Source organism: Bombus fervidus, chromosome 14 (genome assembly GCF_041682495.2).
Source record: "Bombus fervidus isolate BK054 chromosome 14, iyBomFerv1, whole genome shotgun sequence".
NCBI lineage: Eukaryota > Metazoa > Arthropoda > Insecta > Hymenoptera > Apidae > Bombus > Bombus fervidus.
The window spans coordinates 8,160,769-8,186,285 of NC_091530.1; the positions used below are offsets into that span (position 1 = coordinate 8,160,769).

The 25,517-nt window shown below is 40.8% G+C and overlaps 1 protein-coding gene across 1 annotated transcript in view; it reads left to right on the forward strand.

The window, feature by feature from the left end:
* Positions 1-25,517, forward strand: part of LOC139994251 (uncharacterized) — a 179,553-nt gene that overhangs the window by 104,689 nt on the left and 49,347 nt on the right. Inside the window, exon 5 of the mRNA XM_072016711.1 lies at positions 18,424-18,588. Coding sequence (XP_071872812.1) covers positions 18,424-18,588 — 165 coding nt within the window. The remainder of the gene's footprint in view (positions 1-18,423; positions 18,589-25,517) is intronic.

Below are 25,517 nucleotides of genomic sequence, written 5' to 3' on the forward strand. Positions count from 1 at the left end.
GATAATCGCTCAACAATCGATTATTGGTAACTGATTCGCTCGCGATCGTGTCCGCTTATTTATACCGGTCGAGGGGAGTCGAAAGATTCAAATTCGACTTGGAACGACGGTTGCCCTCAACGGCGACATTGTTTTTGCCTGGAGATAATCTCGCGCTAATTTCGTATGTCGAGGCGGTATCCGTGATCCGAGGCACAACAACAACATGAGTCGCTCTCGCTTCGCCTCGTCCTATGACTCATGTGACGCCATAAATTATTTTAAATATATTCGACAACGGCAATCTCGTCTAATAAATCAAACATCCTCTACACAAGTCCTCTACAGATCATTAGAATTCTAGCAACGTTTCTTGCGGTACACGCGCGGAATTTTCTCCTTGGATACTTTTGTTTCTCAGTGGCAACAATTTGCTCTGAAATATGCTGTCGCATATTCCTGGACTATCTTCTGGTAAGAGGATCGTGAGAGACATGGCGCTTGTCCCAGAACCTTGAGCGTCTAGCAAACTTTTCGATATGATTTTTTACGTCGACGAAATTTCTTAAACTTCGGAACGAACTTTCAACCGATCGACGTTACATCCAACACATTGACAACAGCTTCGTATTACTCAAGCGTATAATGTAATAAAAACGCGTTCGTAACATTATGTTTATAGCACCAGTTGCTTTCTTTTTTACTGTTTTATCGAACGGTAGCTAACATGCTTTATAGGATACCGTAGGAAGTACGTAAGACGCGAATTAGCGTCTCCTGTTCTCAACGTGTTAACATTGCTACGTCTAACACCGTAACAAGTGCAGTGAGTACGTCGTGTATTCGTCGAACGCTGATAAAGCTACGTTAGGGAAACATCGAAAATCCCTTGCTGTCGAACGCGGCTTACGCCCAGAGGCCTCTAACGGTGTTAGACGCAACAGCGTTAAGTGCAACGATGCAAAGTATATCGGCATTACGCGTGATAACCCAGGCCGTGAAAGCATCGAGACTCTCGAGGCTCGAGACGGTTTTATCTTTCACGGGATAAAATAAAATCCGTACGTCGTATGCGAACCTCGTCAGGCAAGAAAATTTTCGCATTGTTCGAACGACGCCGTTGCTCGAAAGAGGGCAAAGTGGGAAGTTTCGAAAGGACGTTAACGGGAAGCCGGAGGCTGGAGTGGCGAAGATGCTCTCTCCTGCGCTTCGCATCGTCTCTACGACTGCACAATGGGCTTCCTTATATCGAAATCGCCCACGGGCCACACCTTTGCCTCTTTTATTTTTACGTTCTCTCTATTACTTGCAGCTATTCGTTGCTACGACTCTTTCCACGAAACATCCTTTCTTTGTGCTAGAGTCAGGCGTAATGTTCACCGAACGCTATCCTTTTATCGCCACAGGTGCCCTCCTCGCTGTTCCGTTCGCGTTTCATCGCCTGACTATAGGTGGAATTAAGAGAATTCGTGGGGTATATTTGAGAAGATCTGCAAGGGGTAAAGTTCCTGAAAATGTTCTTGAAACGAGGATGAGTATGCCGATAAACAAGAGCGATGGGAAGATGCCTCGAGAGCTCTTGCGCCGTTTTCCTTCTAGTTAACGATAGAAGCGATTAGCGTCGACGAAAACATAATTGTCAAAACTTCCGAGAATCCGTGAAGATTCTGATCCTTGCTTGGTATCGTGTAATCGCTGATAACCCACGACACTTTCGATTATTTATTTATTTCATTTTAAAGTATTTTACGAGCTATAATTCTATCGATGATATTCGGCGCAATGCGTAGCATGCAAATTGAAATTACTGAATGTACATGTATACGTGATATTTTTCAATACTTTGCGTTTAAAGCACGAACTGAATTCTGTTTAACGCAACAAGCTCTTGCTATTCTGCGAGAATTGTTTCAGATTATTGCCACGCGAAACGGGCGATAAACTCGTTTTTTTTTTTTTTTTTTTTTTTATTTTTAGATTCTTAACCTAAGCCACTTTCTAAGCCGCACCTAAGAATCAAACTAGTTGATTTATGATAATCTATGTTTATAAGACTATTCCAATACTCTAAGGAACACCATGGGGAATGTTCGTTCCGATTCGATATATATTTATTGAATTATTTTCTCCATCTTTCAAACGCCTTGAATATTCCATCCTTCCAGAACGTCTCAGGTTTATCGGCGAAAAACTTTTCAATATGGCTTTTTACGTCGACCAAAGAATTAAACATCGGAAGGAAATTTCCGAGCAGCATTTGACGAAAATAATATTTTATTAAAAATCAATCGACGTATTTAAAGATACTTCTGCTAACGTTTTTTAGCATGATATGCATGAAAACAATTGTCCCGATGGAGAGGTACCAAACAAAATGTATTATTTTATTAAATTCCTTAAAAATCGGAACGAGCTTTTCGAGCAATCGATATTATATCTAACATACTGATGACGGTTTCGTATTATTCAAGCGTGTGTAAAATGTAAATCAATGTAAAAACACTCTCGTAACATTTCGTATATAGCGTCCACTGCTTTTTTGCTGTTTTATTTAACGATGGTTAACATTTTTATAGAATGACGCGTGAAATATGTAAAATTCGCGTCTCCAGTCCGCAAAGTGTTAAACGCGTATTCGACTCGTTCGCTCTCTCAAATTGAAATTATACTAAATTCTCTGAAATTCTCATCGGGGAAGCCACTTTCCCTCGACCATAATTCCGTTTGTACGAAAGAAATTCTCTAAACATTTATTCGTCGCGGGTTACATAGAACAGATGGCGAGAAAGGAAATGGGCTGAGAAAATTCTCGAGGAAGATTCGCCAAGTTCTGGTGGTTAATTAGGTAGCGATTAATGCAATAATGTGATTCGACAGCCCTTAACGGTTCCCCGACCACCCGACTACCATTATGAAATCCGCGTGCAATTTTCCGTGCGCACAGAACAGACGAGAAAGATCTTAATTACGGCATTGTTCGCGAAACGCTGGCGTTCTGACGAATCTATCGCGATAGAATGTTTCTACGTCGTCCAAGTTAATCGCGTGATTTTCCGACTAATGGCCTTTCCGATCGTGAAGGACAGGGAATCGGTGAAAGAATACCAGTTAGATAAGCTGCAGCTTTGTTGCGAGCAATATCGCGCAATTTCCTATCGGGAAACGTTTTACGTGCGTCGTTTTGCAAAGGAAGATGGTCACGTTAAATTGTATTCAGATGTATTTACATCTGAAATACATGCTACTAACATATGGTTGCAGCTTACCGAGCAAAGCTGATCCTATTCGAAGTTCGTATAAACGATATTTCTGTTCGGATAAAATCGGCACCGTAGAAAAATGGCACTTGCGAGAACATTCGGGAATATTCTCGATCACCGACACCTTTCATCTGCGAAAATATTTGAACGCTCGCTACGGAAAGTTTCTATGCCTACAATGTACAGTGACGAACGAAAGAAAGTTTAAAATTAGCGCTTGCGCGTAATAACTACGTGGACACAAACATTTTTCGCCATGTTGATAAAAAGTCATCTGTATTACATCTATCTACGATTTGACTTTCAATTATAACTCTCTTTTTTCAAACATTTTGCCGTTTCCGCATCGCTCACGCCTTAAATCTTCTTTCGTCCATTGCCGTACGTACGACAAGCCTGCGTACATTTATTAAATTTTCTCTGCTTGTTTCATATTCCCATAAATGTAGAAACGTGACATCGCAGCGGCCTTTCTATGAGTAAAAATTTACGCTTGAACAAATCGACCGAGTCCAATTCCACGACTCTTTGATTACTCCAAGCTCTGCGTCGACGCTCTACAACGGGGAAAAAACATTCCCCAAAAGAATTCTTTCATCGAGAATTTCAGATCCTTTTACCATTGATCCCGGCGAACAATTCTCCATAGTAATTCTTTGGCGGCATGGCTGGCACTACGTATCGTGGTCAGCTGGAACCACGATCCGGGAAAGGCGAAGCGTTATTTTCGTATATGAAAATTGGCACGTTTCCACGTAACGGGATACGCGGCTGCATATATCGATTCATATCGGGTTAACAGCCGGCCGCGATAAATCCAGCGGCTCGTTATTACCGGCGCTTGATAATAAGTCAGCAGGCAAAACGGTAATAAACGTTGTCACCTGTGCCGGCGATCTCGGAAGCGACGAGCCAGAGTTTCCCTCGTTATTACGCGATATTTTCATCGCGAGCCAGCTCCCCTCCCTTTACGGACGATTTTCGCCGACGTAATATCCCTCCGCCTTTGTCGTTTAGAATCGTAGCCGGTTGATAGCAGAAATTTGCAAACTTACAATCGCGATCTCGCGGAACTCACTTGGGAACGCGAAGCTTTGGGCGCTGCAGATAGAGGGCTGATGCTTTTGTTTAAACGTAAACGTCGCGCGTATTTTCTCGTTTATTCCCGCATTTGGTAGAAATTTGCCAACCGGTTATCTCAAACTCGACCAACGGAATAGAAATTCGAAGTCTCGCACGCTCGAGATAAATGCTTCGCTCCTGTTCTAGTTTAACGTTCTTTCTTTCTTGTTCTTTCGGTTCATGAACAATTTAATTTCGGTTTATTAACAATTTTTGGGCGCGAAAAATCGAGTTACTCGAATATTCAACAGCCATTCTTCGTAGGAATTTAAGGATCTCCTTTTCACTTATTGTCGATAGAAAATTCTCGCCTCCCGGATGAAAATTTGTATTAGCGCGGCTGAGCTTTCATCGTTCGTTTGAATATTTCGCGGAGTCTCGAACGGAGACGAAAAATCGAGATATTTCCGCGGACGTGAGAGTACTTAGCACGGCGTCGCCGATTCTCAGACACTCCGCCGCGGCTTGATCAATATCCGCGGAAAGAAATAGGTCGCTCTTATTTCCGGTCCCCGGTGATTCCATTTAAAGTTCAGACCGCCAGTCTACGCTGGCGGGAAGCCTTGATTTCGCTCTTTATACGCCCATAAACGAACTTCTAGACGCCTTTCAAACGCCCATTGTACTTCGACGATCCCTGTATTACGGCACTCTTCTACGATATTTTCCCTACAAGTATTAGAATCATTTCACCATAATCCATAAAAATCTTCCTTTTTCCCAACGCCGTAAATTAACCTGCCAGCCGTCAGATTTGCCCAACGAAAGCTACGTTTTCACAAAAGAGAAAAGGTAAAAGCCAGAGTAAAATGAAATTTCCATCAAAGGGAAATCCTTTTCTCGACGTATCGATCCTTCGCTCAGGTTCTCGAAACTGGCAGGGAAGAGCCGCGTCGAAATTTCATCCGACGCGTATCAACGAATAATCAAGCCCCTTTTCACCGGAAATCAACGTGCCTCCTATCCCGGCCAATAAGAACGCAGCTACGGCAGTCGGAATAAAAATTCGAATAAAAATTCAGTTTCCTATGAAATGGCCAGCAGCGTCGTGAAACCAACGGTGGATCGAAAATTTCCCCATCGAGTTACAACGGTGCTCGTAAATCACGCGTCCCAAGGGACTTTTTTATTGTTCCACCTATCGTACCGTCGATAACACGAATTTTATGGACAAGAACGAAAAGAAATCTGTGCGATTCCGGTCGCGATTCCACCAATCTTTTGCCTCGTTTCTCTCTGTAGAGAGAAAGGGATCCCTCTTGCCGAGTAATTTGGCGGAATGTCAGTCGGCTGGCAGGCACGGCGCAAATTTATGCCAGATCTTGTCCCTTTTTCGGACGTTTCCGGCCGCTCTGCAAGACGATGCTCGCGATAAAAGCGTCAGGACGCTTTTCGTCACGGGCCACGGGACAAAAAGGGCCACGATGCCGTCGGTGTATCTCTTCCAAAGCCCGCGCTCGCCGTTCTTTATCGTCGAAACGTTGACAAAAGCCGGCCAGAGGCTGGAACCTCGTGGAAAAAAGTCGATGTGAAAAACGTACACGCAGAGAAAAGCCTCCCCCTCGCTTTATTCACCTCATCGTGGTCGTGAAACCGTCCCGATCTCGAATATATCGCGCGCACCCAACGACTTTCGCCTAACTTTCCCCTCCCTGATTCTTTTGTTTGTCCTTGCTTTCTACCGCTTGTTCGTTCTTTGAAACAAAAGAAAGAGACGTAGGAAGAAATGGAACGAATCGCGTGCAACTCGCCATCTTTCCTCTCTCTGCAAGCTGTATTTAATCGCGAGAAATCGCTGGAACAAGTCTTTGGAAAATTGAATTTCGTGCACGCGAAAGATTAAAAATTATGGACGCTGGTATAGTATAGGCTATGATATAGCGAGGTCGTAAAATCAGTCGAGGACAAAATGCGCCAGGCGAATTGGCAAATATACGAGCGGATAAAAATCTAAAATTTCGTGCAAAGGTGCTTTTCAATTCACAGCAGCTATAAAATTCCTCTATTTATTATTTTGTTTATACATATTATTTGATTAGGGACAAGTTCGTATCCGGTAGTACTTTTATACGAGGATACAAATTTGATACTACGAAAAATGAAATTTAAAATCTAAATGTAAAAGCTCTAAAAAAAAAAGAGAAGAAGAAAAGACAAAGGTGTACGCAAATACTTAGCCAGTGTATATTCCAAATAAATAGAAATGATCATTTTCAAAGTCCTTCCACTACCGAACGACGTGTCGCTGGCGCGAGTCTTCCATTTTTCTTCGTCGAATTAGAAAATTGATAGAGACACGGCCGTTTCTAATCCATCGATACGATTTACGGTGGTTGTCGAATAAGGCGAGAAAAGCGGGCAGAATCTTCGTCGCGATAAATCCAATTTCTGTCATCGGCTCGAGATTGCTAACCTACTCGCCGACTAACTTCCAACGTAACGTCGATCTCCAACTCGATCGGGAGTTACCCTCTTCACCCTAAAACGTTCCTAAAACGGGACAGAGCGAGCGAGTCACGTTCTATCGTCTCGTGGAGGAAAGTACCACGAGGAATCTTGCAGGGCAGACCCAGTTCCCAGACTCCGTGCCATTATGACGACAGGAATTCAGATTCGAAGGACGTTCGAGTTACCGTGCCATTGTCGCAGCCAGTTTCATACTCGTAGCAATTACGTCGCGAAATTTCACCACCAATGGATGGGGAGGGAAAGCTGTTTGCGTTTAACAAGCGACCATTTTCCGCCAACATTTTCCGTACGGGCGTCGAGGACATGTCGATTTAAATTGGACAATCTGTTTCGAAAAGCTGCTCTGTTGCTTTTTGGCGAGCTGAAGTGCCGTTTAATATTACAGTTAATTTTGTTGGGTCTGATCGATGCTTTATGGACACTCGATAATGGTTTCTCCAACGATCGACGTATAAATAGAGTTCGAGTGAGATCAGTGAAGCATTTTCGGTGTAACTTTTCGGCGTTTAACCAACTACGATCCTCCAATTTTTATATTTCAATACTTGCAATCCACTTTAGCGAACAAGAGGAGATATTTAACGTGACATCGAAACGAGCAATTGCTTTGTATTTTGTTCTAACGAAAATATACTTCAACGTTGGAAAAATATAATGAAGTCGAAAATGACCGAAAGAACATAGTAGACTGAGTTAAAAACCGAATAGCAAACGCTCCTTGTTTATTTAATAAATACATTTTTATTTTACACTGAATGAATCTAGTCGTTTATTTTAACGAACCATGAATTGTACAGAAAAGAGCATGTAACTGTATCATTTACGAGGATTACGAGAAAATTGATAAGAACATCGGTTTGTTCGAAAGGTAGAGTCTTCGAGAAGCATTTGTAGGAAGTTGCGTGATGCATGTGACGAAGTTACAACGGACTATTTGTTACAAACTTCTACCAACTAGAGTAAGACGCTTAGTTCGAACGAAACTTGCATGTAAGCTCTACAACGCGATAGTTAGCGTAACTCGCTCAATTAACATGTTGCGTCGTTTCCTTTTTAGAATATTGTTTAACAAAGCCGAGGAACCGTGAAGATGTTGCTACGCGGAAACACCAACCAACAAAATATTTAGAGTAACAGCGTGCTATCTACCAGATTTTATACCTCTTGTGTATTTCTCGTACCTTTTCTAATCGTTCACTGTCGCTCATCAATATATCACGTAAAATAAAAAAAAGAAATCGAAGATGAAAATAAAAAACGAGAGAATTTATTTGCTAACACCTTGATTATACTAATGACAGTTTAGTTCCGAACTCCAGCCGTGACTTTCCAAGACTGAGCTCTTGCAACTCGGTCGCATCCCTACACAAGTGGTTATCTTATGAAGTAGGGAGGGCCCCCGGCTGTTGGGTCTGGGCCCTGGACCTCCTCCTACCGCGTGCACTCCCTTGCCGTCTGGTGGGTGTCCGTCATCAGCCCATCGGTTTTGAAGTGTGCCGGTCATGACAAATACGTGGACATTTTTCTCAGCAACATTACTAAGAACGCGATTAACATTATTGGTGATCAGAAGCAACAATTATCTTTTAATTATCTTTATTGAATTATCTTTATTGTGTTAATTATCTAATTATCTTTATTGAGATATGTGTAATTTTGTGTGCTACACTGGATTAGCCGCGTAGTAGTGGCACACATATATGAGTATGAGTGTTTGTGGGAGTATAGAAGACGGTTGGTTGGTTTGTTATTTAAATGACGAGATAACTCGTAGTTGAAACCGACAATTATATGTTAAAACAATAAATAAATATAGATTATGTTCGCTAAGACGCTCGTACTAACGGATTCGCTAAAGACAATGTATAAATCGCTAATAAGATCGATGGAGACTGACTGATCAAAAACTGCTCACCTAGCGATGGCGTTCGTTTATTTATACTGGTCTTTGTTTGACAGTTGCACGTAGCGGCGACATTGTTTTATCCGGAGTTTATTTATTATTACATTATGTGTATCCTAACGATATCGATACTCCGAGACAAAACAACAACATGATTCGAATTGTCCTTTAGCTCATGTGCCGCTACAGGATTATGTGCATACGTAGCGTCTCGTGAAACAAAAGAATGCAACTGTCCCGTATGTAAAGAAGATAAAAGAAGGTAAAAAAGATGGTGAGAGAAAAAGAGAGCTGAGACGCGTGCAATGTGTATCTACGAATATCTTGTGAATCACATATTAAATAAATCTGAAACTATTTTAATATCATTTCTACGTGTAATGTGAGTGTCGCTATACATTTATTTCGGGGATTAAGATCCACAATTGTCAACAATCTTCTTACGGAATTGCGAACTGTGTGTCATATAAAATTTCGATCGTTTATCTTACAACCTGATCGATGGTATGTTAAAATTATTCTTAACAGATTTGTCGAAGTATCAAATACGGTTTTAAATATCGTTGTTGCAATCAATCATTGTAGCTCTCCATCAATTTGGAAGATTATTTCCTACGTTATATAACTCGACGAGCGGACGAGTCGAGCGCAGCGAACTCCTCAAACAAAGAAGCTGCTGCATAATGCAACTGCTTCACGCTTGTAGATATCAATCTTTTTTGTCGTATCTATATTAGCTTTCAAGAACGAATTTCATCGTATCGTGATATTCTGGTACAGCTCTGACAAAGGATAAAATCGTCCCGAGTAGCGTCCTATTTATAATTTTCCAAGTAATTAGTATTCGACCAAGAATAAATAAACGTCCACATATTTCCACGAATATTTTTCCTCGATCACCGCGAATCTTCAATTTGCAAACGTTTCGCGTGGCGAGCAAAGCGGAAAACGAGTCACGTTGTAATCGATTCTAACTAGCCGTAGCAAGGCACGAAGAATTAAGCGAAACGTTTCAGACGAAACACGCTCGACGAGAACACAAGGTTTCCGTAAGGCGAGGGACAAACGGTAAAGCGAGGCGTGCTCGCAAAGACATTCCCGTGGGATTCTCGTGGCAAATGCGTGCCTTTTAGGCCGGCTGCACGCGACGTTTATTCCTCGCAAGCCAGCCTGTAATTGAATCTCACGAAAGGGGAACTTAAAATTTCAGCGACCGCTTTTATGTTCCCAGAGCTTCTGCTCGTTGTGTCCGGGATGGTTCGCGCGACCGTCGATGAATTTTTCAACGACGAAGATCGACGCTCGGAACAGCTGACGGGATCACGGTTCCGCTTAATCGGTTTACTTCACCGTCGGCTACGAGCCACGCGACGCTCGTGTTCTATTTATGACGCGTGTTCCACCATCTCGTCCATTTTCGATCGATCCATCTCGAGTTTCCAACTTCTTCCTCGCTGAAAACGAAATGCAAAACGGTTCGATACGAACGTGCGGGGAATTAGAACATGTCTACCAAAACAATTGGGGACAGAGATTTTTATTAAATACGTGGCGCGAGGGAAACGATTTATATATTATGTGTTATTCGGAAAATTGAGAAGATCGTAGTTATTCGTATCGTAACAGACTCGTGTAAACTTTGTAAAGAAGAAGCGCGTACGGTAGATCGTAAAAGTCTACAAACACCTCTTAAATGTAGAACACGATGGGAAAAGCGTTAGCTCTACGAAGCTGTTTGACGTCTCAAAAACACAGTGTTAAAACGTCGAAATAATAATCTACTCACTTTCACTTTTACTAAGAAGAAAACAGTAAAAAGAAATAAAAGGAAACGTGCTACAAAAATCACATATGCCTGTCGTATCTATTAGTCTTTCTTTCGCAAACGTGTTTTTTACAACAATACACCTTTGTACAAACGTGAAACCAAGTCTGTGAAATGTCGCGATGTTTATCTTGACAAAACAAAATGGATCGTATGTAATTCGACGAAATAATATAAAATAAAAAACAATGTGCGTCTATTACTTCCTCATAAAACGAAAGAAACTTTTCGGACAACCTAATACATGAAGTCATAAAAACAATAAGCTTCGTTCATCTATTTATATGTTCATTTATTTATTTATTTATTTATTTACGGGATAAATCCTTTCATATAACACGTTAAAAATAATTCCATGCCAAAGCGCGTTTCTTTGACAAGAGAGATAAAGAAAAGACTTTCTTGGCCGGCTGTATACGTTCGAATCTCCATCAGGTTGAACATTTCGCCAATGTTCGGTTAAAAATTAGCCGACTTGTCGTGGATGTTTCGAAAGGCAAACCACCAATGTAACTCTCTCTTCGAGTTGAAAAGCAAAAAAGTGACGAATGAGTGGAAACACTCTCGAAACCTACTGTTACAATATTTTCGACAGCTCTTTCGCCGAAAGGATTTGCAACTGAAAGCGACAAACGCATAAAAATTGAATCTCTGACCGATCGATTGTTTACGGGGCCGATCACACTTTGTTACCGTTTGTTACGAAAAATGTCACGGTTCTATTGTCTCGATGCCTCTCGTACAGATAAATGGAAAATGCGGATTATCGGTCGATAGATTCAGTTTGAAAAATCACGCAGCTGCTTCTGATTTCGTTCGTTCTCCGCTTCTTCGCGATCTCTCGTCCGTATCCCCTTCCGCTCGTGGTTTTCGAGCACCCAGACAACAGCTAGCTCGCTGATGAATAAAGGATCAGCAAACAGGATAAAGGCGAGCACGATGCCTCTTAATGATTTCCTGGCAAGTCAGCGAATAAATTAATAATCAAGTTTGTCGTGGGCTTTCCTCGAGGAGCTGTTTTAGGAAAATTGCTCGTAAAGAACTTGCCAAGCTGCTTCATTTAGGTTCTTTAAATTTAAAGATGCGATCTACAAAAATTTAAAGTTGAAAATCACCGTTCTCCGTTGAATATTTCTCCTTGTATTTTGTTATTCCGCGTTCCTGATTTGTTGTTCACTTTACGCTTCTGATAACGCTCTTATTCATCGAATCATGGAACTTCGGTCGTCGATGAGTTTGATTATTAAAAACATAAGATTCGAATGAAAGATTTTACAGATAATAAAGAGATCAACGTATTTTGTTGCCATGAAAACCAACAAAATCGCATCGAAAATTCGTGCGATGAGAAAAACAAAAATATTTCTCCCATAAGAGGATTGCGAGAAACAGCTCAGCTCAGAGCCTGCTAATGGAACGCATCCATGATGGGATGATTCGCCAATCCCTTGTTACAAAAAACTACTACTCATTATTTTTATAATTTTTAATATTTATATTAAAAATAACCACTCTGTAAAAGCTTCGAATTTTTCTAAAATAAAAAAAAAACGTAGCCCCGTATCTCGACCGAGTTAATCTTCGCGATCGTAAAGGGCGCATCGGAGGTGAAAATGTTTTTCTCTCGTCCTTTTCCTTCTCTTTTTTTTTTCTTTTTCAAAAGTCTCCTTGATACTCGTGATTTTCCCAGCACCCTCGAAAAGAGTAGGTGGCGCGAAAGAGCCGAAGTATTTATTTCCAGTGCCCTCGAACCGTTTAATTTTCCGCGTGCTGTTCGAGCGGACCGAATAATTGGCCTCTGAATTCTCGATTTTCGTCCCTCGCCCATGCTCCCACTCTTTCTCCTTTTTTTCCTCTTCGCGTTTCCCTCCGAGTGGCTGCCGGCTGCCAGCTACTCGGAAAGAAATTGCACGTTCCGTTGCTTCTAGAACGTTGAAAACTGAAATCCGCCTTTACCGCTTCTACACTCGATTCGAATATCGATGGGAGAACACTTCGAAAGCCGCGCGCCTAATCGAACACTGACTATTTAATAAAAGCTGTTCTCGGATGTACGCGACTATACGCGTAATTCGGCATCCTCGTTCATGATTATTTCATTCGTACGATAATACGAAATACGAGTACTTTCCAAATACGGTAGAACATCGATTATTCCAACTACTCGAAACACATTAGCATATTCGAATAGAACAATTTTCAGTTAACGGAACGGTTACATTTCTCGCGTTCGTCTTCGTATATATAGAACGTAAATATTATCTTTAAAGATTTCGTGTGATTTGGTAAATGCAAATCATAAGGCACTAAGAACGAATTACAGAATTGTCATCGATAGCTGGAGGATTGTAAATAGAAAGGATGGAAAATGCTCCTTCGAAATTACCGACAGCTTCGCTCTGATTCCGTAACTGCGCTATAAAAATTCTACCGTGTAACAAACACAGTTACAGAGTCTAAAGAAGGAAACGACGATGAAAACGAACTGTCTACCAACAGTCAAAGTTCATCGAGTACTATCAAAGGCAAGAGACGATAGACGCCAAACTCTTATAACCGAACAAAAAGATTGTAAATCGACATCGACGAACTAATAAAGTGTCGTTTTACGGTGGCACGAGACAACGTTTAACGCCCAACGATGCGACTATAAAAATGAACTTTACGAGAAAATCGGACGATCCAGTATCGAGGTCGATAAATTTTATCAGATTTTCGCGTTTCTTGCACCGACCACCTTGAAGTTTATCGATGAACCTAGCGTTCCGCCAACTTCTTTATGTGTTTTCCCAACGTTGCGCCGCTCGAGCGAGTGGAAAATTCACAGGAGATATTCGAAAAACTCCGCGAGACAGACTCTTCCGCCGGTGTATTCTACTTTTTTTGCAGAAACTACCAAGGATTCCGAGGATGGGATTCTTCGCGTTAACTTTCATGCAAATTACTCTTGGCGAAACTTCTCCAGACTTTCTCCTTGTCGCTGTCTGTTAATTTTAATTTCGATCCGGGATTCCACCGAGACAGTATCTTTCTTGCTTGTCTTTTACAAAATTCAAGGCAATCGTTCTCAACAAGGTAATATGCACTGACCCACAAGTATCGGAACGAAAGTATGTGTTGTGCATTTTTACATTTCATCAGCATCGTAGCGAGACACGTCTGTGATGATTGATTGTGAGATGGTTTCTGTAGGACGTGTAGGGAGCCAAAGAAATACTGGACCTCTTTTCAACAGTGTATAAAAGTATTCATTAACAATTCTCACTTTTGACTCTATGTACAACTCTCGATTTCGACTGCTCAGTCTCGCTTCTCGGTCACAACTCAACTGTTTTCTCAATGCGATTCGTTTCTTTTTTATCACCTCTCAATATCCTCACTACGCACGCGTTCGTTAGGCGTACGCCTTCCTCCAAATATTCGGAGGAAGGATCGTTGGGATATCGATGGCTCGTTAGACCTGTCGGTACTTACGCTTCCGTGATATATTTTGTACCGACGAAACTGTTGGAAAGCCCTTGTTGTTAAGTGCCGCTACAATTGTATCGATGAATTTCAAACCGATCGAGCAAGTTACAAAATATTTGCTGCAAACATACGTTTAACAAGAAACCACCACACAGCAGAACAATTATTAAATGAGTAACAAGTGTTAAAAATGGTGCTACTGAATATCGAGATTTATCGGTAATTGACTGTTTAATTTCTATAGAAATTTTCAGACGACCTTCCAACTTCATCGATATAATCGTGTTAGCCGAATCTCGTAACAGCACTAGTGAAATATCGAAAAATGTTTCGAACAGCATATAAAATGTACGTACACGGTACATACGTGATAGGTCAATAAACGTTCGACTAGTTCCGCGAGCTACTGTAATAAAAAGAGAAACCTCGGTCCGAAGCTCTGATAAACGATTTACAATTTCGAGGATTTTGTTTCATACAACTGACGAACCTTCGTTAACGAACGAACAGAAAGAAAGAACGTCGAACGACGTTACGAGCTTTCTAAAAAGATGGAGCAACCCAGATTTTTTCGATGGGAATGGGGGACTTGGTAACAAGCTACTGGGAATTAATTCGACGAGTTCTCCGTACGTGAAGAAGCGTGGATACCGGATACGTGACCAGGTAGTCAGAAGTCGGGGAGAAAACGAGCGTCTGCTGGATAAGGTCCGAGGGTATGTGGACCTGGTCGGATCGACGACGTCGTCGCGTTCAGCCAATGCCGGAAATCGAGAGGACGTGCTTCGATATCCGTTCCTTATCGATTCCTCACCTTTCCCCCACTTCCGCTTGCTCCTCTAATTCCACGAAACACACTCTCCAAAAGCTTGACCTCCTTCCGCTACTTGCTCTTTCCCACGTTGGCAAAATAGAAAGCAAAAATCCTATGGCAAATAAAAGAAAAAGACACTGTGAAGATTGAATTCCGAGTAAAATGGAAAACCGTGTGCTAGACAGAATTCGAGCCAGGATCGTTTCGTCGGGAAACGACGACTATAGTCGTTGATCCACGAAAACTTTCTTCTATAATCTCTTACTTCGTACGTATCTAGTATCAGGATACTTGGGATAGCCGTAGCGAAAGTTAAGAAAGATTTGGCGATAAATACACTTTGCGCCATCTATCGTTTCATCCGCTGAATTGAATTCCTTTAAAATAAACTCTACGAGTTTCTGGAGTATCTTGTTTCGCGTGTGCGTCTTTCGAATGAATTTTGTACGGATCGGAAGAAACAATAACGAGACTACGCGAGATGAACGTTCCAACTACGATACGAAATTTCTTGGATATGTGAGCCATTCAACGTTATCTCGTTAAAAAAATATAACCTGTTTTCTCTTCTAAATTCTCTCTCGTATCCAATAAAGAACAGTATAATCGTCGAAACGTTTCGTTGCTTCATAAAGATTTGTAATAAGAACGCGGACAAGCCGATATATTAACCATTTAAAAGAAAAACTTTCGAAAGAACTTTTACTTTACTTCTATCCGAGGTGAAACCCGACACGCCTTGAATTCTCCAATTTTTCCAGATATTTTCTTGAAACCTAAGACGCCCGTCTATTTTCGGACGACCGTCGACTCAATGGAATCGCGCAGACGTGGAATTCCCTGAAGAATAAATCATTCGGTATCCATTTCGCTGTCGATCAAACGGACAAATCGTTCGTCTTATTCCCTCCTTCGACATCTTCAAGTACCAACGTTACAAACCGGTTAAATCAATTCGAGATTCGACCGAGAGATGTTTGACAGAGGGAGGCGAACACGTGTCACGTACGAATGATAAATTTCACGCGTTTTCCACCGCAACTGCCAAGACGAATGCGTTTGTTTGCTTCCCAGCCGGTATTTCCTGTGTCATGTAAACAACCGTTTCGATTCTCACCGTTTGAAACACTGCAAGCAACGTTAAATTCATTTAAAATGCTAACGTAAATATTCCATACTTTCACTTTTCTTCTCTCTCGGAACTAAGTTCCTTCAAACGTTCATCACTTTACTCGAACAGGTCGATAACGGAGCCATAAAAATTTCACAGAGAGCACGCAAAAATTGGAGAATTTTCTCTAAAAAGAGTAATTCGACGGAAAATTCTCTCGCAAGAGAGAAAGAGAGAGTTGATTTTCTAATCCAACAAAATACCAGCATTCCAAAGCGGTAAAATAAAGCCAAAGAGATCGCTATAAAAGTTTCTTTCAAAGTTTCGAGTTTAAAAAGTAAGAAAATTGAAGAAGAACGAGGATCTCCACGGAATTCGCAATTCTGTGACTCTTCTGATTTCTCATTGCAATATTTGCTTTGTTGGCAGACGTTGCAACTTAAGCAAAATAATAGCGCTATATAAGATCACATTAAATGGTGTATGGACCTATGGGATTCAACTATGGGGAACAGCAAGTAATTTCAACATAGAAATTCTTCAACGATTCCAATCGAAAACTCTAAGATCCTTAATAGATGCATCTTGATATGTACCAATATCACTACTTCCCGTGCTCTCCAAAATACTAGAAAAAATCATATACGCCCGACTAAAACCAATAATAGAGAAGGAAAAATTAATACCAGATCACCAATTCGGATTCAGAAACAAACATTCCACTATAGAGCAAATACACAGGCTCGTCAACAAAATAATACTAGCACTAGAAAACAAATAATACTGTACAGCCCTTTTTATGGACATAGAGAAAACATTTGACAAAATAAACCACGAAAGCCTACTACAAACAATTAAGAAACAATTCCCGGAGCAAATATACCAATTAATAAAATCATATCTAAGCAGCAGAACCTTCGTAATAAAAATCAAGGACACATACTCCGAAGTCAAAGACATTAAGGCAGGGGTTCCGCAAGGAAGCGTCTTAGGACCAATACTATACACACTATACATGGCCAACATACAAACAACTACCAATAACAAAATACTGACATTCGCGGACGACACAGCTGTACTAGTCAGGCACACTAACCCTGTAAGAGCAGTCACAATATTACAAAAACGTACCACAGAAATAGAAAAGTGGCTACAAGCTAAACAAATCAAAGCTAACCCTAATAAATGCAACCACATCACATTCACACTGCGAAAACAGATACCACCAAACATCTTGCTGAACGGCACGCAAATAATACAAACAAGGCAAGTCAAATACCTAGGGCTCCACATAGATACACAATTCACATGGAAACAGCATATCAAATCAATAATAGACAAAATACAGACAGCAAGGAGACAAATGCATTGGCTATCAAGTCGAAAATCCAAATTAAGCACAGAAAACAAATTAAAAATATACAAAACAATCATAAAACCAATCTGGACGTACGGAATTCCACTATGGGGAACAGCAGCAAAGAGCCATATAAGCAAAATTGAGACAATGCAAGCTAAAATTCTTAGAACTATAGTAAATGCCCCATGGTACGTTAGAAACGAGGACATTCGGAAAGACCTGGGAATACCAACGGTCAAGGAGATCAGCAGACTTGCAAGAAGGTACAGAGGAAGAATAACAACGCACCCGAATCGGCTAGTAGCGGAAACGATCAACACAACAAGCATTGAAAGAAGATTAACAAGGAAACACCCACCAGATCTCATAAAGGATATAACCTAGCAAACACGAAGATCGTACCCCGCTGGGGGTAGCCACCCACATGCTATATTTTTATTTTTATTTTTTTTATTCACTAAGATATAATATTTTACCAAATGTCCTTCTGGACAAATTGTAAAAATTCAAATAAATAAAAAAAAAAAATATGTTACCAACGAAACAATACATTGCGACCTTAAGATACCCACAGTTAAAGAAATGTTGAAGTGGTCACCACTTCAGAGAAAACTCTACTTCGGGTCTTTTTAGTTTTCTCAAGCACTGAAGCCATCGACAGCGTATAGACAAAAGACTGGGTCGAAGACAGACCATAAACTGTAGACAGGCGACGATGGCTTCAGGGTTTTCAGTCATAGGGTAACGGATCTCGACCAGCTCAAATTATATTCCGATTTGTATTTACATTTCTTTATTAAAATATATTTTCTACCTTACAATTTATCCACGCGTTCCTTTGTTCACATACATCTAATAACCTCAACACCTCAACAAGAAGAAATATGCAAATTCAGTAATAGATATAACATAAGAATTAACAATCACCAAAACCAACTAGTTACCCAATTACTTGACACGACGGATCAGATCCGCAGGCTAAAAAGACATTACCCTTTAGATTTAAGCATTAGATTCAACTAGAATCGATTGTAAAATTCTTCCAAATAAAAAAAAAATATTCGCTTGATCGACGTGCATTATTTTTAAAATACTAATTTCCCATGTTTCAGACACGCACTGGCCGGTGTTCGTCTGCGTTCTAATGGCGACGACGGTGCTTTCCTGTCGGCAAAGCGAGTTTCAATGCAACAACGGGCGCTGCGTCGCCCTCAACAAGGTGTGCAACGTCGTCGACGACTGCGGCGACGGCAGCGACGAACCACGACAATGTTCTCGTGAGTAACCAAGCTTTCGATCGAATACACGAAGCTAACCTCTAGCCGTGTCCCTACTTTTGTTCGCTGACTTCCACCAAGTCGCGTGTCCCCCACAGTGGATCGAGTTAAACGCCGCCGGAAGCGATCAGACCCGACTGAAAATCGAGTTAGACCGTGATCGAGCTTTCTCTCGCGACGCCTGCGGCTCCTCAAGTTTCACCGACGAAACTTTGGATAACTGTTGCGTGTCTCGTCGCACGATACAATTACGTCATAATAAAATACGGTAAAAAATTAAGGAAAAGTTATTTCGTACGAACGGGGACGACATGGACGATTTGCCTGTGACTTCGCCGTGTTCTTTTGTCACGTTGTCCCGAGCCAATCGTACTTTTCTATTGCGTGAAAAGATATATCAAGTTTCAGTAAAATACGAAAGAATACAAAAGACAATGTTACCGTTGTACGGTGATTCTGCATCGTAATTTTTTCTAACGTTCTCTTAAAACGTTAAAAGCGTTTACTGGAATAAGATTGGAGCGTAAAAATTCAATGATCGTAGCAAGGTTAAATGACAGCGGAGTTAGGATTAAGATCGTTATAAAGAAATTTCCGGCTCTTGCAGTGAATCGAATTAACTTGCAAGAATGAAAAATTCTCGAGAATCCGAGGCATTAAATCCCTTTAAAAAGCCTCGTCGGGAACTAAGTAGCAGAACCAGTTTAACGTTCAAGATTAACGTTGCACTTGCAGTTGCTTCTACTTTAAAGCGCTCTTCGGTCTTCCAATAGAATCGAGTTAGCTCGCGAGAATGAAATATCGCCACTCGTATAAACGAGAACTACTAAAACGACGGATGGATACCAAGAACATTGTCGTCATATACGCGCATTCAGAATTTTAACGATCGAATCGAATTCGTTTGAAACGAACCAGACAATCGTCCAGGTTCCCGAGATTCCAATTGATTCTCGCCACGTGGAGTCTGAATGACGAAAAGACTCGCGACCTTCGGCCTTTTTCACCGAATCGAAACAATAATTAGTCGGAGATTCGTCGGTTTTCACGGAGGAAAACGGTCCCCGGGGCAGATACAATCGCACCTCTTTCGACCCTTTCCATGCCACGAACATTTCGGTCGACTCATTGTCACGACGGCTGAATGCAGTAACCGATCCTCTCATTGTTCCTGCGGAGGCCGCGATCGAACCTCGTTTCAAAAGCCAGCAACTCAAAACGCGACCGTCCTCCCTTTCTCTATCGTGATTGCAGCACACTCCAAAGAGTTTCTGCTTCGTTAGACGCCTTTTCTCCAACCTCCGTTATTTTTCCTCTGTATTTGTTTATCCCGACCCTCGCGGCCCACTCGTTTCGTTACATTCGACTATAATCGAGTTTCACGTCGCGCAAACGTTGCCCTTTCACGGCAAGAAAACGTATATTTCCCAAACTTACTGCGAAACGTAATGTCCATTTCATACGTCCTTTTCCACTCCCACGATTACGTACGATAAAAATCTTAGTAATTTTCGGGCAATGAGCGATAGAAAAATAACGTTCGATGTCGTATTCGTGAGTAAAGATAAAAATATTGTATATACATACAGTGTCGTGAATAAACATAAATTCAACCCTATTTTTAGATCTTTCGTAATATTAAAACGAGAATTGACGGAACCGTTTGTATAGTTTCGTATTATGCTATAAAACAAAACTAAAGATACAAGAAACAAAAATTTTCTTTCTTTCAAGTCTGGGAGAAATTAAATTTTCTTTCAAACTTGTGGTTTGCCATGCGAAAAAATATAAACTCAATGTTAGTTTTGTTACCATTAATTACTCCTACTAATCTATTAGTTACGCTACCCACTAATTACTAGTTCAAAGCTTTTGAATATCCGCCCACGCGGATTTTATTCCTTTTTAAGCTCAAATAGACCTTCTATAGCTGGATTTTCCTGATCGTAAAGAGGTCAATGCTGGCAATTGATAATTCCATTCCAAAATTTTGAAACCACTTTTCTCTAGTGACGATTGTATAAATAGTGTCTTGTCGAATAATTACCTTTTCGTCTTCCATTTCAGTTATAAACGGCAATAATTCGCCATATAACATCTGGTATCCTATATCGTTCAATTTCCAACTCCTTCAATAATGGCACCAAAATCGGAAATGTCATAGATTAATCGAGGCGACAAGCCGCCAGCGCGATGACCGCGCGACATCGTTCCGCCATTTGCTGTAAATAATTCCGAGCTCGTGGCACGGGTTCCACGCGATTTAACCCTTGGCAGAGTAAACCGGACGAGCCTGTGATCGTGCGACGCCAATGTTAATGGAATCGTCGAAACACAATGTGTTCGTTCGTGGAACAAACGAAATCTACTTGATCGGACGCGAAATATTTTATACGATTCGTTTTACAAATACGACGCTAAAAATCTCACTTCTTACACCATTCGATGGCATTCAGAATTTGGAAAAGGTTTCGAAAGAAATTACGAAACTTGCAATTACTTAACTATCGGAAGATAGAATTCGTAATCGTTTTGACGCGATTACGATTGGAATTGGTAGAAAAATAGAAATACGATAAAAAAAAGAGAGAGAGATATATATATATATATATATATATATATAAAAGAATAAATAATGGTCGAAAGGAGAAGGGGATTCGAAGAATTGTTCGATTTAAAACGAACGACTACGTAAAAACGTGGGAAATAAATTTTCGAAAATATGGAGGGCAGTAACGAGCGTCGCCGTTTTACGAGATCCATGATGAAATCGTTCGGTCCACGAAAGACAGGGGATGTTTCCCTTACTTAGACGAGCTGCTATCGACAGACCGTGACAAAATGGGGGTAGTTTGCCCGGGAAATCCGCGAGAGCAAAAACGACCTAAACTCCCGTACGACCCTTTAATTCTCATGATTTATCCCTCAAGGAAAGTCCGTGTCTCGCGCGTTTCGATCATTGAAAAGAGACTCGATGTTAACCAAACGGTTAACGAGAAACCGACAAAATAATTAAAGATATCTCGTTTGAAATGGAAAGAACTTGGTTGATTATTGCGGTGAACTCGAACGAACTGGAACGATTCGTTTAACAAAGCGAATCGCGTTCGACGAACGGTATATCGGCCCCTGCAAATTGCAGCTGCAACTTTTATTCGCCGCTTCAAAGAGAACTAAGCGGAAGTCTCGTTCGCCGAAACAACGAGGAAAGGGGGTAGAGGCGACGCGTTAGGAGAAATATTTGCCTGTTTGTTCGACCCTGCCGCTCCGAGGAAACAGACGGAAAAATTAATGACACGACTTTCCCACCGTTTCATCGATCCTTCTGTAAAAGAAAGTTTCGAAACAGGCGGTGGTACGGGAAAGAACTGGGATGGAAAGCGATCAGGGAACAAGTTACGTGGAAACTTTCGTCGCCCTTTTCACCAGATATCGAAGAAACAATGGAATATGAATGGAAAGCAACGAGATTACCTGATAACCTACTTTAAAGTTTCATGCAGCGGAGCATCTTACGTAAGGGACTGGAAATGTTCTCGAATATTTTCTCCGAGGTATTTTACCAAGATTATAAAGTGGGAAGAAATATTTCCCCGTTAAGGAGAATTCGATATTTCAGACGCGTAAGGTATTCGAAAATTTACGGCAAAATTGGACTTTCTCGATTCTTCGTTGTGGATCGCTGTTTGGAATCGATTCAGGAAACGCTATTCAAAATTAAACACGTATTACTTGAAAACTAATTTCTCGCTTATTTCACGCTACGTTACAAACTCGTTAGTCGATGACTGACAAGATTTTTCTACGACCTACAGTCACTTACGAAAATCCGTATACGTCCCATCAAATATAAGATATTTTAAGGTACAGATAAAATCAAAGGTTTTGCAATTTCTAACGTAATTTTGCTTAGAAAATTTTCGTGAGTCAAATGTTTCATTTTTTCAATGTGCAACCACGTCGACTTTAAAAAATCGAAACTTTCTTCTGTTCTTTTAAAGCTCCATACGTATAGAATACCGTGTTAAAATGGTATTTTGAAATTCTAAAAAATGGCTCAGTTATAACACCGAATACGTGTGCGTCCTTTTATTGTAGAGAAAGATTAACCTAAAACCTTAAACGCGCTTTTCTCGAAACAATGTTTTTCGATCTTTCAAACTCTTCATCCCATTAACTCGAAATCTTTATTACATCTATATCTACAATGTGGCGCACAATTTTTTTGATATCTTAATCGCTTGAATTTTTATAAATGTCTGAAGTTAATCTTTTAAATCTGTCGTGTTCTTATTTTTCAAAATTATGGAAAAATCGTAAGCTAAATCGAAGATACTCTACTTTCATATTAGTTCGCACAAGAATTTGTATCTTTTTACAATTCAATCACATTTGCCACCGGGCGTAAGCACACAAAGTTCCTCTGAATATACAGCCAGATAACGTTCTACTACTCTGTCGTTTTTAAATTTTATTTAAGAAAAAATCAATAAACACAGAGTTAAGACTCCCTTTAGCAAATACTTGTAGGCGAAAAAAAATGTTACATCTACCTTATCTTTCTAGGTCTCCAGGGTTGTATATATTTCCATTATATTTCAGCTTGTTTCAATTTTGTAGAAACGCATTAAGAATAATTGTATCGATACGCAACGCGATATAAATAATTGCGTGACAAAATGCGTTTTCAATTTCTCGGGTAAGTCAGGTACAGAGAATTCGATAAGCGTGTGACTTTCGCGACTGACTGTATATATCGCTACCGTAGTTAGTCTAGAATACTCTTTGCCCGGTTAAAAGCCAGAAATAATTAATCCTCGATTAACGTCAGCTACCCGCCAACGAAACCAAACGAGAAATTAAATACTTCCGCATTCGTTTCACGTCTCACACTTGGGCGGTTCCCCTTATTCGAGCACACGACGTATTAAACGCTATCGATCTCCCTAGCTTCCCTTAACACAAAACCGCCAGCAACATAAAGCAACCGCGTTTCCACTTATTGTCTCCACGCGACCGTTTAACACCAAACACCACGGAAAACGCTACGCGATTATAAATGCGAGCCAGGTTACCTTAATATTCGCGGTGAGATTAAACGAAACAGAGGTGGAATTTACAATTGCTGCGGCGGCGGCCTAAGAAAACCGGATATTCTGGAATACCTGCGCGAAACGCGTTACGAGCGGATTTGGGGAAACCCTTCGTTCTTTTACGTCTTCGAGGTTCAACTAACTACGAAGAATAAAGCCATTTGAGTCGTGGTTGCTAAATGCTGGCAATTTACCGTGGAGAAGTAGTTTTTAACGACAAGTCTATGGTGTTCGAGGAATGGAGAGACACGGGATAGACAGACGCGTTGATGGAAGGCAATTTGTGCGTCTGCAGATCTTATGGGGTGTCGATCCTCGTTCGAAGTTGCTGGCAGTGGCTTCTTGTTTGCTCTTGGCCCGTGTTAGCTCGTATTTCCGTATATTGATTTCGATTAGTTGACAAAGTGCCAACTATTATTAAAGGAGAGCTCTTACATTCTTCCGTCATTCGTATCTTGTTGAAATTCTGCACTCAACCTAATTTTACTTGCGCAGCCTTTATCTTTTAAAAATACAACCTGTGATTTTAGATAAACGCTAATTCTAATCTCACAATAATAGGATTTTCACCAAATTTTACGATGTTATTCCAACCTCGTTATCTCGTAAGCTAGCAAAATTGCATGAAATTCGTAGTCACGAATTTCAGTCGGTGGGGCGGAGAGGGAAGGTGGATTATAAAAACCTGCCTTGAATACGTCTCGTAATTTGGCCCACAGCGGAAAGCACACGGAACACCAGCCTATCTAGCTACCTTCACGGAGCACAAGCTCAACCAGCCTGATAACAATTAACCCAGCCGCACGTAACGCGAAATATAAATCGCGGCGCGAGTTTCAAGCTTGCGAGCTTTCCTCCCTGCTGCGCCGATAAGCTGCTCGACGAACGAGAATAATATATCAGAGTCGCGAAAACGCACGGAGCAGCATGGCTACGCAATTATTTCGCAATAAACTCGCCAATTGATCAACGTCCCCGTCTCCGTCCCGTGTACATACATCGTCGGCACATTGTCTCGCGGAGCGATCATTATAATGAGGCTAATAAGATCGCGGCGGGAGTCCAGACGCGGTAAATCATCGTTATCAACAAGGAATTTGCAGAGGGAACACGACCCAAGGTATAAATCCACGTAGCGTTTAACCAATCCTAAGCTTGAGTCGTAATTTTTGGTTAATTATGGCTCGGTTACTTAAGCCTGCGGATATTGCGGATTACTGATAAATGGAGATCGAAAAACGAGTGGAAAAAAGTATTACAGCGAGAGGAAATGACTTATTGATTTTGAACTTTAAATGACTTTCGGTGGATATATGACGTTATTTCTTATACTGGCGACTGACTAAGCGTTTCTTTATCGGGTTCTACATTTCACGGGGAGTTTAATATATTTTCATTGCGTTTATTTATTGTAGCATGCGAATGATATAATAAACGACGTGCAAATATTTTTCTAGCCACTGTACATATACTCTGTTTTATAATATGGTGGTTGTATTTCCATTTTCTATAAACTGATCTTAACTAACTGTTTAGAAATTAGCTTTTCTAATCTTCGAAGAATATATGAGGTTGAGTAATAAATTCGTCCGCCTTTTACTCATGTATATACTTTTGAAGAATGTTACAAAAATTGTCTAAAGAATGTAAAGATACATGTATTTGACTATTGAGATATGTATAATTTTATGCGCTAGATTAGGTTAGCTGCGTAGTAGTAATACTTGTATGTGAATATCAGTCTGTGGAAGTATGTGTGTACGCGCGGCATCTCAAAAACAAAGGAATGTAAACTGTTCAGTCGGTTAACAGTCGCAATGGAAGTGCTGAGACGCG